Source organism: Callospermophilus lateralis, chromosome 19 (assembly GCF_048772815.1).
Source record: "Callospermophilus lateralis isolate mCalLat2 chromosome 19, mCalLat2.hap1, whole genome shotgun sequence".
NCBI lineage: Eukaryota > Metazoa > Chordata > Mammalia > Rodentia > Sciuridae > Callospermophilus > Callospermophilus lateralis.
In genome coordinates, this window is record NC_135323.1 from 12,974,913 (window position 1) to 12,990,913 (window position 16,001).

At 34.4% G+C, this 16,001-nt stretch overlaps 1 protein-coding gene across 6 annotated transcripts in view; it reads right to left on the reverse strand.

Moving 5' to 3' along the window:
• The window catches only part of Smg1 (SMG1 nonsense mediated mRNA decay associated PI3K related kinase), a 100,534-nt gene that overhangs the window by 62,209 nt on the left and 22,324 nt on the right, over positions 1 to 16,001 (reverse strand). For 4 of the 6 annotated variants that reach the window (XR_013089458.2, XM_076840724.2, XM_076840721.2 and 1 more), the window contains 9 exons: positions 13,277 to 13,440; positions 12,601 to 12,756; positions 10,192 to 10,352; positions 9,026 to 9,084; positions 7,917 to 8,130; positions 4,648 to 4,773; positions 4,154 to 4,226; positions 2,788 to 2,885; positions 1,421 to 1,594 (listed from right to left, as the gene is read on the reverse strand). Coding sequence is in view for 5 of the 6 variants with exons in the window: in XM_076840724.2 (XP_076696839.1) it covers positions 1,421 to 1,594; positions 2,788 to 2,885; positions 4,154 to 4,226; positions 4,648 to 4,773; positions 7,917 to 8,130; positions 9,026 to 9,084; positions 10,192 to 10,352; positions 12,601 to 12,756; positions 13,277 to 13,440 (1,225 nt within the window). In the remaining variant the exon portion in view is untranslated. The remainder of the gene's footprint in view (positions 1 to 1,420; positions 1,595 to 2,787; positions 2,886 to 4,153; positions 4,227 to 4,647; positions 4,774 to 7,916; positions 8,131 to 9,025; positions 9,085 to 10,191; positions 10,353 to 12,600; positions 12,757 to 13,276; positions 13,441 to 16,001) is intronic. The other 2 variants (XM_076840725.2, XM_076840722.2) reach the window with 1 other exon arrangement.

The following is a 16,001-nucleotide window of genomic DNA, read 5'->3' on the forward strand; positions in this document are numbered from 1 at the left end:
GAGTTATGCCCCCAGCCCCTGATGATCTCTTCTGAAAAGTAAGCATTTCTATGCTTGCCACATAATACCTATTAAGGATTATAAAAATCAGGTAATTTCTGATACACACACACACACACACACGCAAATCTCTGAATTGTAACGGTTAACACTTATGTACCAAATTTCCAATAAAAATAACTTAGGAAAGAAAACAACAGAACAAACTGATATTGAAAAATACTTCTGTAATAGTCAATAGCAACTACATACAAGATTTTTTAAAAACCTATACAAAGATTCTGTTAAAATCATTCACAAATGCCTAAAAGACTCTCATAAAATAATATATTTAATATGTCCCCTTCCTTTCGTTTTACATCTGAGTTAAATGCGCTAACTTCAACTCCAACAGTCTTCAAACAACCACCTTTTAAACAGTAAAGGGGAAACAAATATTAAAACCATGTTGATCAGATTTTAAACCGTTTAATATATAACATGAAGGTTTAACTATTTTTAGCCTCTAACATTTCTGCTCCAATATACAATTAACTCACCAAGAACTATACATAATTAATATCCCATTTTATTTAGCATATATATATAAGTAAATACTCCTAAAAGCTAATGTTATATCCAAACAGTAAAGTTTTAATCATTTAGATTGAATCTTTTCTGACTATATGACATATTGGTCTACTTTGATATTCACTGGGGTTCCTTTCTCCTCTATTAAAAACTGAACCACTCACTGGACTGCAGTGCAACTAAGACTTGGGATCACTGTGTGAGAAACTGGCTTTTTTCTACCGCCAGCCTCAGACTACCATGTATTTTAAATTTATGTATCTTTAGACTTTAATGTCAGGCTATCAAAAGATACAATGAGTTTCATCCTGTAAGCTCAAATAAAATACATTTGAGGCTCTCTTTTTAATATTTTTTAATTTTTGATGGACCCTTTTTTTTAATATGTGTAGCTGAGAATCGAATCCAGTGCCTCACACATGCTAAGCAAGCATTCCACCACTGAACCACAAACCCACCCCCAAATTTGAGGCTGTTTATAGTACACTATTCTTAATATGTTGAAAAGCTAAAAAAAAAAAAAAACACTCAATAATTTTAAAACAAAATAATTGGTACATTTTTAAAAAAGAATAAACAGATCTTTCATAGATCAATTTATTTATTTGTGAAAGATCTCCTAAAAGAAAACTTTGTGAACATTTAAAATTCCAGAGTGGTACTTTTTTATGGTGTGGGAAGTGGGCTAGAGTGGGTTTCCTTGCTTTTCTGGCTTACAAAGTAACCAGGCACATATATCATACATGATAAACAAATGCAAGGTTAGTAACAGTTCACTAGGTATGAGAAGCATTCACAACACAAAACAGTTTTGCTTTGAACAACACCTGAAATTCTTAAAGATACTTACATCTGTTACATATGCCTCAGTAATTGGAGGACCCCGAATTGGGCTGAATCGTTCCCCAATGCTCCTCACCACAGTGCTAAATACTCGGAGAAGCGCTGCCAGCTTTGGTAATGATACTGATGGGGGAGGAACGTCTTCATCCACTGATTCCCCAGAGGCCACATGGCTGAGATCCTAGATATGAATTAACAACATTCTTATTTAACCAGTATTTTTAATTTTTAAAAAACCTCCCATTTGTTAGTTAATTAACTTCACAATAGATTTTCACAAATTAAGAGAAAAGAATACTTATGACTCCAGATATAAAAATGGGTTTGTTTTATTTAAATAAACCCAGGTGAAACCAAATAGATTAAGGAAATACTCCCTACACCAACACATAGGCATTGAGAAAGATAATAGAAAATATACTATAGTTAAATATAAATGGAACTAGGAATCTTTGTCATTTCTAAATTGGTTTTCTGCTAATATCTTATTTTAGGTACTCCTTTAAACCATGTACCAAAACCTAGGTATTCCACACCAATATTATGCCCAGGAAAACTAAAGAGAGAGCCTTAAAAATTATAAGACTAGTCTACAGTTGTACCACCTACCTGGGGAAATAAGATACACTCAAAGGAAAAGATTATCTAAGGAAATATTAGAACCAATATGTTATCTACACATAATTTAGCACTAAAAAAAAACAACAGAGAATTAAATGTTATGGAACCCCCCAAAAAATGTCTTTACAAACTACACAGGTGTCTTTTGAAAGGCAGACCAGGAATAAATACATTCATTCTACATGTTGGAGGCAAAGAAAAAAATGTGGAAGCAAAATATTCCCTTGCTTTGCTCTGAAAGAAAGGAAACATCAGCACAGGTAAAAAGCAGTGAAATCCTATTGGCTAGAAGTAGTAAAGGCATTTAAAAAAAAAAAAAAAAAAAAGATGAGGCTGTTTTGATGGGAGCACTTATACAGCCGCACAACCTGGCTGAAGCCAAGGCTTAGATCCCCTAATGCGTGAGAGCAAAGTCTTTAGGGATCCCCCACCACCACCCGCAAAAGCATCATTTGCCTTACTTTTAAGATTCTTTTGGTAACAAAAATAAGAATGAACTTCAGAAAATATATTATGAAAAATACTAGCTATCGAGTTTTTCAAGTTTTGCAAAATATGACGTCTATAATTTTTCTTATAACCTTTCTGATAGCTCGAAAACACTATTGCAATGGTCTTGTAATTTCTGCTTAAATGTCAGGTGGCTTACATTATTTTCAAGTAAGTCTAGCACTGTTTTGAGACTTTTTGTTTTTCATTTTTATTTATTTTTCCTTAACTGGCATTTTAAGAATTAACTTTCCAGATACTCACCTCAGCATATGCCTCCATGTCTTCTAGAAACTGACCAAGAAGAGTGGTAGAAAATGCAAGATCAGCTACCCAAAATGGCTCCAAACTCTGCAACCACCCTTGGAATCATATAAGAAATGTTAAAGAGTAGGCAAAATCAAAATTTAAAAGCGATTCAAGAACCTTGTTTTAAAGGTATCTAGTTTCCTTTCTTTCTGGCAGTACTGGAGATTGAATTAGAATCTCACACATACTAGGCAAGTGTTATACCACAGAGCCAAATTCCCAGTCCTCTTTGAGAACCAGGCTGGCTAAGTTGCAGAGGCTGAAATCAAACTTATAATCCTCCATCTCAACCTCCAGGATTATACAAATGTGCCACTGTGCCCAGCAAGGTATTCGATTTTTAAGTTGCCTACCCTTAAAAACACGCCTTATGTCATAAAATTAGAACAGCTAACTATTAAACACGCTGTTCTGATCATGATTAAAGGCATTTTTCAGTGCTGCAGAAATAAACAATCTTCAGAAATTAAAATATAAATCTCATGCTCTTTTTTAAAGCAGATTTAACATCTATATTGTCACTACACACTTGATTCAGACTTAAATACCAATATGTACCATAAACCTGGCTTTCTTTTATTTATTCATTTAGTTTTAGTTTTAGGTGGACACAATGTCTGTATTTTGCATTTTTATGTGGTGTTGAGGATCCAACCCATCGCCCTGCGCATGATAGGCGAGCACGCTACCGCTTGAGCCACATCCCCAGCCCTCAACCTGGCTTTCTAACCCAGGGCCATGTCTAGCTATCAAAAGTGTGAAAATGAGATCAGCCATTCCCACTAGCAAGTCCTATTTTCAGCACTTTACGGCACCAAGTAAGCTAAGAGGAACTATAGCACATGGCTGACATGTGAAAATCAGTAGTGCTATCATTCATGGAAGTCGAAAATAAACAAGCAAAACCATAAACATTTCTTTATCATTTATGACAATTCTCCACACTCATCCTTTCTTTTTTTTTCACCTCTGAAGAAAAGAAAAAAAGAATCACAAATAACCAAGACAGTCCATCTTAAATTTCAGGATATTGTCACCACCTATCTTTTCCTCCATGCTACAAATGATTCATGGTTAGCCCTTTAAATTTCTCATAGATACAACATTACACTCTGTTCTCTTACCCACTACTAACTACACAATTTTACTTTGAAAAACATCAATTTAACTAACATACAATGCTCAATTCTGATAACCACAAAATTCCCTCAAGCCATGATTTTTCTTGAATTAGTGAAGAAATGATCTAACAGCTGGTCTTTGGAAGACCCTAAATCCTTCCCACAGTATTTAAATGACTAATATATGCGAAAAGACTTACCAGACACCTGCTGTGTGAGTGAAGGTTTCTGAGTATGATCTATGTGCCATCCAACTAATATATCAACCGTATCCTTGATGAAGACAAAAAAGGAAAAAGCAAATTATTTGAAGGTGAACCAAATCATGATTTTAAAAAAAACTCTGTTCCATCTACTTCTTCTATCTGTGAACCAAATCATGATAAAAAACTCTGTTCCATCTACTTGACATTACAGAAACTTAGGGGAAGAGAGAGATGGAAAAATAAAGGAACGCAGCTATGACAGTGATAAAATTTTTATCTTCTTTGAATATATTTAGGCATCAATGTCAGAAAAAAAATACAGTTGGTACTTTTTATAAAAGTAATACTATTACACCACTCAACCCTGGACTCAAATCTCTGTTTATAGTTAAGGGAGGCAGAAGCATCATTTTCTATCTGATTCCCCAATTCCTCACACACAAACATCCCCTCAGCCCAACCTAAGAGAAGGAAAGTGGGGAACTCACCCTAAAATTAGTGCTGAAAATATGAGGGTAACATCGAGCCACCAAAAGAATGCACTTAACACATTTGCAAAGTAATTCTGGTGTATCCACATTTTCAAGAATGGACTGCAGGCTGGTCATTACAAGCTTAAAAATAAAAGTCACAAACCATGAACATTCAATAAAGTAGGAAGAAAACATGGAAATTAGATTCATTATTTACTGGGGCTATATCTAAAATTGATTATGATACTGAAGAAAATTAATTCTATGGTCTTACTTAAAAAAAAAAAAAAAAAAAAAAAAACCATCTTATCCCACAGACATAAGGTTGAAAAAAAAAATACTGTTCTCTATTTTAATATCAATTAACATTATGCCTTTAATATCAATTCAAGTTAGTTCTAAGTAACGTTACTCATAAGTGCTTCATTTATTACACTGGCTGTGACTATTCCAAAGTACAAAAAGTTAAGATGTACTTGGGAACTGCAGAAAGAATCACAATTATGTCCCAATTTAAAATGTAGGTCAAATTTTATGCAATTAATGCTTTACAGCAAAGTGAATACCATTGGCTTCCAATAAGAATCAATCAGAGGCTTCGCATGGCCATCACCATAAAAGACATGCAGGTTCATGTTACCACTCTAAAGGTTATCAAAATAACTACAGAGAATATCACTGACAGAATATTTTACAGCTTTTAAAACCTGTTCCCCAAAATGAAGATGTATATATGTTTACAGCACTTTCATAAAAGAAAGCTACAAATAAATATGTAAGAAATGCTAGAATTAGAAAACCACCATTTTGCAATAGCCAATGTTACACTCCAAAACCTAAAAGAATATCAGTAGATGATAAAAGTTATTGAGTGAAACACTACTAAAAAACAGGATATTCAGAAGGTCTCAAGGAATCCCGTCCATACTGCTAATTCCAAAAGAAAAATAAACTTTCACAATAGGAAGATGTTGTGGTCATTCCGTCAATCAGGTGATCAAACTCTGCATGTGTGACTAATATCTATGTGCTACCCAACTAACATATCAACTGTATACTATTTGCCATCTGGTGTGATGCAACAATCAGAATGAAACTTTGACTTGAATCATTAAAAAATAAGATGACAAACTTAAAAAGTAAATCATACTGCTCCATACAAAAAGATGTGGAGAACATAAATCAAGAATAAAAAGGCATATCACCAAAGATAACACTTGTCTTTTGAATTGGTCTTGGATCAGATAGCTCTAAAAGGCATCTTATGAGCAATTGTAGCCAAACACTGCAGTGCACATCTATAATCCCAATGACTTAGGAGGCCAAAGCAGAGGGATCTCAAGTACAAGGTCAGCCTCAGCAACTTAACAAGGTCCTAAGCAACTTAGCAAGAAAGACCTTTTCTCAAAAACTAAATAAGAAGAGGTGGGTCTATAACTCAGGGTAGAATCTCCTGGTGCTCAATCCCCAGTACATCCCTTCACACATAAAAAGAAGAATTATAGAAATCTGAATTATAGACTATGTATGTAATAAAAACTCATTTTCTTATATAATATTGCTGTTACACAGACTGCCTAATTCATAGGAGATGCATACTGAAAGAAACATGGTGTGAATTGTCATGAGTAGAATTTATCTTCAAATGGTTCAACTAAAAAGTGTTGTGTATTTGCGTGCCTGTATATCACATGTGTTTATAAGTGTCAGAGCACCAGGAGCTGTGGCGCATGCGTATAATCCCAGCTAGTACAGAAGCTGAGGCAGGAGAATTGCAAATTTGAGGTCAACCTAGACAATTTAAAGAGAACCTATCTCAAAATAAAGATAGAAAGGACCAGAGATGTAGCTCAGTAATAGGGTGCTTGCCTAGCATGCACAGCACCCTGGGTTCAATCAACCCCCCCCCCCAAAAAAAAATTGTAGAAATAAAACAACTATAGCATTAATATGTGAGGGCTGGGGAATGTAGCTTAGTGGTAGGATTAGTAGCATGGATAAGATTCTGAGTTTAATCTCCAGTACCCAAAAAAAAAAAAAAAAAGCTAATACATGAAAAATCTAGAGGAAGTATATATGGGTATTTACTGGTCTAAATGCTCTCCTGAAGATTTGAAAATTTTCAAAATACATAGTTAGGAAATATTCATAATATAAAAGCTGCATGTAAAATAAGCTCAACTTTATGTTATACTCTTTAGTTACAGATAATTATTTGAAACATTCCTAAAATTGTGCTAAAAACTTCTATAACTAGGGAAAAAGATAATTTTCAAAAAGCAGAATTATTCCTTATATCTGATTTTTTATAAAAAGGAAAATAAACTAAAAAAGAAATAAAAAAAGTCATACTCTAAAAACCAAAACTCTAATTATAAAAACATTACCTCAACAAAAATTTAATTAAAAACCTACTGAAAACTAAATTGAGGCCAGGCTTGGTGGCACACGCCTATAATCCCAACTACTCAGGAGGCTGAGGCAGGAAGATCACAAGTTCCAGGATAGCATGGTCAACCTGGTGAGACTCTGTCTCAGAAAATAAAAGGGACAGGGACAGATCTCAGTGATAGAGCACATCCCTTGGGTTCGATCCCTGGTACTGCCTTTAAAAAACCAGATAAATTGAGAACTAGCTTTTATATATATATATATATATTTTTTTATATTTATGTATATATTTTAGTTGTAGGTGGACACACAATATCTTTCTTTCTTTCTAATGTGGTGCTGAGGATCAAGCCCAGTGTCTCACATGTGCTAAGTGAGCACTCTACCACTGAGCTACAGCCCCAGCCCAGAACAACCTTTAATACGTTCAGATACACAAAAGTAAAATAAAACTAAGTAAAGCTAGTATTCTTTTATATAAAAAAGTTTCTAAATCATTTGGATTAAGAATTTTTGACATTTTACCAAGCCTAAAAAGCCTTAGAAACAAGGTGTAATGTTTAGCTTCTGTCTCCCTCAAAAAATGTGAGGCCCACTGCTTCCAACTCTCCTGGTTGGAGTTCATACTTTCGAATCTGTAGATCATTCTAGCATTAAGTAACTTCAAAGGAAAGTTTCTAAAAAGCAAAAAGACAAAATTTTTTAAAACTTACTTTAACTATCTTTACTATGTACCCTTTACCCAAACTCAGAAAGAAAAATCTCATTTACATCCTGTTTACAACCAGTAGATAAGTCCCATTCTGTTTCCTTTCCTTATGCTCCCCTTCAAGGACATTTTAAGGTCAATTTTTTTCCCAAGCACATCACTTGTTTTCTCCCCTCATCCTTACCTGCATTACAGATGAAAAGGCTTTCTTTTCTCCTACAGTCTCTAGTGCTTTGTAGGTGGCACATAAGTAGAGGAGTTTAACTTCATCTTTTGCAGATGAGCTAAATTTACTAAAAATCCATTTGAAGATCTTCTCAGCCTCATAGCTTAAAGAAGCACAAAGAAGGCCAAGACAGCAAGCTCCCTCCTGTCTCAATTCCTGAAGCAATTTGCTACTGTTGATTTTAAAGCAAACGAAATAAAACACATACAAAAGGCATAAGACTTCAAAGATGACAAGAATGACACATCTTACAAAGAATGTCTCAGATATTTTTTAAAATTTAAATTTTTTCATTAAAGTTCAAATTACATAAAAGGCTGAAATTTTACAAATCTAAATACTGTATTCTTTTTATTCTTTAGTGCTCAAAAGTATCTTTGTCAGACATTACATTTTCTTTTACAAAATCAATTATTAACAAACTGTAAGTAAAGGCTCAGAAGTGCTAAAATTCAGGCTTCAAATTCCATTTCAAACTAAATGATTCACAGAAAACAGCAGTAACAAATGAAAAAACACAATGTAAGTAACTCCATTACTTATATTATTCAATATGTAAGGACTATAAAAATAGGAAATGGTAAGCTAAGTATATAATATCTAAAAAATTAAAAATAAATTTAAAAGGACAATATCATTAACTTGCCCATAATATAGATAAGCAACTACATAAAATAAAACTATGAAAAGGTAAGCAAGGTCTATGACCTCCTACGTTCTGGGTGCTTTCCAATACTGCCTATTTTGCTCATAGAAGGAATCTCCTTTTTACCTCCATTCTCTAAGCAGTTACAAAATTCCCTAGTTTATAAAATGTAATCCCATTCATTCATGCCTGTGTTAAGAGTGTGCACCATTCCACAAATCGATGTTCACTCCAATTGCCAAATTAGAAAATATTCCCTTTTAGGTGGATTCCTTTGGTACAACAGTAACATATAAATACCACAGATAAAGATGACACGAGGACTCCATAAAACATCAAATATGTTTATTATAAATAAAGTCAGTGGATGTATCCTGTGTATATTTTTTAAAGTCAATTAAATGTAACCATATTGACTTACCTTTCATTAAGCACATCATGTACAGCAGCCAAGATATTATCCAATTGCTTCACTAGTACCTTTAAAAAAATAATAATAAACTTTTAATTCCTATGCTTTAAAGAATAACATTTGTAGTTTGTTTTCACTTATCTTCCACTGCAAATTATAATTAGAAGTACCTTAGTTTCCTTATTATTCCCAGATCCCAATAAGCATATAGCAGCAATGGCGTGTTTCCCTTCAGATTATGAAAGAATTTATCCATTGGAAACAATCATAATCATCAATGGAGGGAGGAAAAACAAAGTCAATAAAGTAATAAGGTCAAATGTCAATGGCAACATGGTGGGTGTAAGAAGTCCACTACAAAATTCTTTGCTGTACATCTAAAACTTTTCATAATAAAATGTGCAGGAAGGAAGAACCTGCTGTGAACCAAATGTTGTTTTGCCTCTCTATACTATTTTTTTATTAGTTTTCTCATGCCCTATATCAATTTAACTTTAGAAAATTACTTAAATGGATAAAATTTTCTAATTGTACTGAACTTTGTTTTTGAAAGGGTTTTTCCATTTCCTTAATCCTGGTCACAAACCAAACTAACAAGAACAAAATATGTACGCTGTTCCTTCATTTCACATATGAAAAACAGATATTCTGTTCTGGAATAGCAAAAGAAAAACGGAGGACAACAGAATTATGCAAGAAAACAAATGTGCTAAAAATTAAAGCACTACTGGGCACAGTGGCACACACTTGTAACCCCAGCGGCTCTCGAGACTGAGGAAGGAGGATCATGAGTTCAAAGCTAGCCTTAGGAACTTAGTGAGGCCCTAAGCAGCTCAGTGAGACCCTTCTTTAAATAAAATACAAAAAAGGGCTGGGGATATGGCTAAGTGGTTAAGCACCTCTGAGTTCAAACTATAGTAACCACCATCCCAAATTAAAGCACTTTATTGCAGAAGGCATCATTATGGATCCAACAATTGTCAGAAGCAGATAAATTACACATTAGGGGTCATTAGGTTCTATAACAGAAGCCAGATAAGTGTGAGATAGAAATCTGCATTTTTTTTTTCCCTCAGAAACAAACCCTTTCCCTTCTGAAACTGCTCCGGATAGTAATAACCAGTTTATTACACAAACATAGAAATGATCAACAATTCCAAACATACTGCACTCACCAGCTTATTTTCTGGCTGCTGAATAAATTCTTTCAACTGCTTTACAGTAGCCAGTCTTCGGTCTCTGTCGTCTTCCCGGGTGATCCTCCGAAGAAGATTCGACAGTCGAGACTCATCAGAATAAGACATCGATCGCTCTGAATACAAAAACATTTTGTTGCCTACTAAATATAAATAAACATACTAAGTATATAGCCCAAATATTTTAAAGTACCTCAAAAACCGTCATCTCCAGATTTTTCATTCAGAAACAACAAATGCAGTTCCTGTCACTATTCTGTTCATTTCTATCCATCAAGCTATATCAAGAGTGCCTAGAGACAGATCCATGAACCCTCAATAAAGATTGCTAAAGGAAAGACGAATGAAAACTCTTAAGCAAACCAAACACCTCATTCCAAAGGTCCAAAGAAAGGTTCCGAAAAAATTTTCTTTAGGTCCATGCCAAGCTGTTTTCAACATTCTGATAAAAAAGAGTGGGTAGCCAGGCATGCTGGTGCACTACAGTTCAAGACCAGCTGAGGTAACTCAGTGAGACCTATCTCAAAAAATAAAATACAACAACAAAAAAAGAGAAAGGGGATAAAGGATTTCTACAAGTTAGGGATGATGACCCGATCAAGTAAATAGGTTGTATACTTTATTGTCTCATCTAGATAAACCTTGGAAGAAACCTCTTATTCACACCTATCATTTTTCTAAGGCAAGGCCTTGGCAAATTGCAACCACACATGGAGTTCAACAAATGTCCAATTACCACCAACCATATGCAAGACATGCTATCACTAGAAAAGTGACAAAACAGAATCTTTCTTCTCTTATTTTTTCATGATAAAAAAAAGCACAAACACTCAAATAGTGCTAATATAATAAAAATACATATAAGGACAAATTTTTAAAAGAAAATTTTTAGTTGTGCTATTTACCATGACTAGCCATGTAGCCTAAACAACAAACAACATCAAACCATGTGACAGTTTCATTTTTCTGCAAAGTGTATAAAGAAATTGGTAATCCCTCTCAAAGGGGGAACCTACCATCTGGGAAAAGAAACAAGATTTTTACAAATCTCTAGCTCATACAATAATTCAATAAAAATGGACATTGAAGTGTCATTAGGTTATCATCTGGGACATCTACTCTATTTATAATGCTATAACCATCAAACTGTATATCGGTGAGCCTGTGGGGAAGAAGAATTGAACCAAATTAACTTTTTAAAACAAACTCTGTTTTGTTGTTGTAGTTAACTGTTTTTATTTGAGATAGGTCTCACTGTGTTACTTAGGCTGGTCTTGAACTAGTGTACCACCATGCCTGGCTACCCACTCTTTTTATCAGAATGTTGAAAACAGCTTGGCATGAACCTAAAGAAAATTGTTTCTGAACCTTTCTTTGGACCTCTGGAATGAGGTATTCTGTTTGCTTAGGATTTTTCATTCATCTGTCCTTCAGAATCACATTCTAGCTTCTAGGATATTTTAAATCAAAACCTGCACTCTACTAACAATATAGCCTTTAGCTCAGCCACTCTACTTCTGAAATTGTACCAAGAGAAATCATTTTTTAAAAAGCTATATGCTGGCCAGGCATGATACCACACACCTTTAATCCCAGGTACTCAAAGGCTAAGGCAGGAAGAATGCAAGCTCAATGCCAGACTGAGCAATGTAGAGTAGCTCAAAGGTAGAATGTTGCTGGGTTCCACCCCCAGTGCCATAAAAAAAGAAAGAAAAAATTTAAAGTATACAAAAAAAAATAACAGGGCTGGGGCTATAGCTCTGTGACAGAGCACTTGCCTAGCATGTGTGAGGTACTGGATTCGATCCTTAGTAACACATAAAAATAAATAAAATCATTCTGTCAATCTACAACTATAAAAATAAATAAATAAAATAAAGAACAAAAAGTTATGTGTACAAAGATGTTCACCAAGATACACACCCACAAACTAGGGAGAAAAAAGTGATATAAATGTCCAAAGAGTGATTCCAATAAAGAATAAATCTCAATTTATTCTAGCACGTGCAAGGCCCTGGGTTTGATCCTCAGCACCACATAAAAATAAATAAAATAAAGGTATTGTGTCCAACTACAACTAAAAAAATAAATATTAAAAAAAAGAAAAGGCCCACTCTCTATTTGAGACTTGCTATATAAAATACCCATTCAGTACTCATAAAAAGCAAGGAAACCCTGTAAGATCTTTATCCAGTCTTCTAAACTTTTTTGTAGGAAATGAATAGTTCACAGGAAACAAACATAAACAAGTGCCACCTGCATGTTTTACAACTTACAGTAAACTAATCAGCTTACACTCGTGCTTGGGGTGAGAAATGAGGCATCCCTGTTAGAGATGTCAGTCTTTAATGATATATAAGTGTTTATCCCCAGCTTTCCCCACCTTACCCTGTGATTTCCTCATGTCTTTGGTGGCTAATGCACGACTGCCATGCTGAACACTGGTGAACTCAGGGCTGGTCACATTGTTAACTCTCAGCTCTTGCCCCAACGACTTCCGACCATAAGTATTTTCCCCAGATCCTCCATTGACACTGTAGCCACCTTGAAAAACAGCAGAGTAACTTATTATTTTATTTTAACAGAGTGCTTTGTTTCACTCTGTCCCAGACAGTTCAGGATCTTCTTATCCATCCACAATTCAACCAACCTTTGTTTCTCCCAAGTATTCCCTATGCTGCTTGCTTTGAAACCATTTTAATTCCTTCAATGAAAGATAAGCAAAGAAATGAAAACTAAATTAAGTCAAATTATGCACATTGTTTAAAAACATTTTAAAAGTCTAGAGGAGAAACTATGTGGAAGAACTTCAGTCTTAATAATAATATTGTATATTTTGGCAAATATGCAATGCATTTATGGTATTAAAATATTTAAATCTTAAAAATAATGAAGTGGATAAACTTATGAAGTTTTTAAAAATAAGACTGTATTTTAAACATAGCAAAACAAACAGAGCTGAGAAGAACAAAGAAGGAAAGGGAAGGCAGGTAGGTTAAAAAAAGAAAGAAAGAAAAGAATAGAAACTAAAAATATGCCTCTAGAAGTAAGAAAATTTATATACCCTTTTCGTCATTCTGTATGTCAGCATGGACTCTGGTATCATCGTGCCTTTGCCGAGACACCACAGCTGAATTTGAAGGTTGCAGTCCATAAGAGGAAGAACCACCCCTATCTCTGGCTGAAGAATATTTTAAATTATCCGGGTCGGCTGATGCACTATCAGTTCTGTAAAAACAGAAAAGAATAAGATTAGAACTTTAAATAAATATTTTAATAACCAAAACCATAAATTTTTCTTTTATACAAGCCACTCTTTTTTCCCTACCTTTTATATTCAACCAGTAATATTATATTATATACATTTATTCATTTGACTAGTAAGTCTTTCTACTGGAAAGAGATTAATTGTTGATGATGAATTGCCAGTTATTAAGTCTTTTATTCTAAAAATCCATTCAGAAACATGAATGACTACCAGAATTAGGGTGAGCAATTCATCCTAGTTTTCTCTAGACTTTACTGGTTTTAGCACTGTAAGTCTCCTGTCCCAGGTAAAACAGGATGTGGTCACCCTGGTCCAGGATTTTTTTCTCATACTGTGATTTTAAAAAGTAATTCTTCCTAAAGGCTGGGGTTGTGGCTGGTCTTGCATGTGTGAGGCACTGGGTTCGATCCTCAGCACCATGTAAAAATATATAAAGGTATTGTGTCCATCTATAATTAAAAATTTTTTTTTAAAAAAGTAATTCTTCCTAAACTGGGTGTGGTGGTACCTGCCTGTAATTACAGCAACTGGGAAGATCGAGGCAGGAGGATCCCAAGTTAGAGACCAATCTAGGCAACTTAGTAAGTAATACTTGGTCTAAAAAATAAAAAAAAAAAAAAAAAAAAAACACAATTCTTCCTAAACTGATTAAGAGTTAATCAGTAAAACAACAACAACAAAAAAATTCAGTCTTTTTCAATCATACAAATAAAAAACACTGGAAGCACATGAGGCAGGAACAATGTGTTGACTAACTACTACATATTTAAAAGTATTCTATCAATGTGTCCTAAAATCTCAACTGAATCCTTAATTATGTGGTGGGAAAACACAGAATGATATTTGAAAGCAAGCTCAAATAGGACAAAGAACAGATTAGCTGCAAAATAAGATTATGTTTATGCACTGCAATATCAAAGACCTCATTGAAGATGTCTTAACTGTAAAGAATACCAATTAAATTACAAAAAGGGAGAAAACAAAGTTTTAAGAAAATGAAGAGTATATGGAATCCAATAAAGCTGAATCTGAATGCTGACATCCATAACCTACAGAAGCATTATTTAAAATAATACTTGATCCTTAGATATTAACAAACAAGTGGTATAGCCCAGGGTAAAATTAGCATCCTTATGCACAAGTATCTGCTCTTGTCTGCTCTATGCCTTAATTGCCTCATCAGCAAAAAAGAGAACAAAGCTAACAAAATTTCTCATGAATCTTAATTCTTCCAACCATCAATCACAAAAATGTCAGGAAAGAAAACAAATTTTTTTTTTTTTTTGGTAGCATGTGAAAAAAATACAAATAAGTAGTTGCTCTCCTACTGATTTTCTCCTGGAAGAAAAAGAAAAATCACTTCTGGCTGGGCATGGTTGCGCACACCTATAATCCCAGCAACTCAGGAGGCTGAGGCAACAGGATCATAAGTTCAAAGCCAGCCTCAGCAACTTAGTGATGAGGCCCTCGGCAACTTCAAGAGATCCTGTCTCAAAATAAAATATAAAAAGGGCTGGGGATGTAGCTCAATGAGTGCCCCTGAGTACAATCCCAATATTGAGGGAGGGGAGGTCACTTCTATATTTATTTAAAACATCTTCTGAATCTACAATCATTTTGGGAAAGTTTAGGATACTGGAAAGGGCAGAAACTATTCTAATACTCCTATGTGTAAAAATGATAGCTTGTACACGTATTTCATTTAGTTTATTATCCCTTCCTTGCTCCCATCCGAAAAAATACTTAATATGAAACTGCATAAGCTCAATCAGCTGGACACCTTAGCCTGTATTATTACAATCACTGTTGATATAGCACACAGACCACTGGTGCACCCTGGTACAAGTCTAAAAGCATTGTAAAGGCTTTTAACCTGAAACTTACTAAAATTCTACAGCCTAGCTAATTAAAATACAGCTCTAATTAATAGATATATTTTTCAAATATTCAAAGTTCACTTGTTGATAGACAAAGCTAAGTATCAAAACATGGGAAAATAAAATCTATGGAATTTCAAGAAAAAATATATGAGGATATTTTCTAAGTATACTAAATCAGTAAACATTAACACTCAATGGCACCTAAGAACTTTTTTCAACTAATGAAAAGACATTCTCCATGTATCTAAAAATAGCATAATCAACATACAGTTATAAGACCAGGCCTGGTGGCACATGCTTGTAATCATCCCAGCTACTCAAGAGGCTGAAGCAGGAGAATCTCAAGCTCAAGGCCAGACCAGGAAACTTAGCAAGACTCTGTCTCAAAATTTAAAAAAAAAAAAAAAATTACTTTAAAAGGACTGCAGATGCAGCTCTAGTAGAATGCTCCTGGGTTCAGTTCTCAGTACTGGGGGCATCAAAAAAAAAAAAAAAAAAAAGGCACATCTATAATAAACCATAATACACCATATCATTACTTTCTGAAATAAAAAGGGAGGGGCTGGGGTTGTGGCTCAGCACTAGAGTGCTGGCCTAACACATGCAAGGCCCTGGGTTCAATCCTCAGCACCATGTAAAAA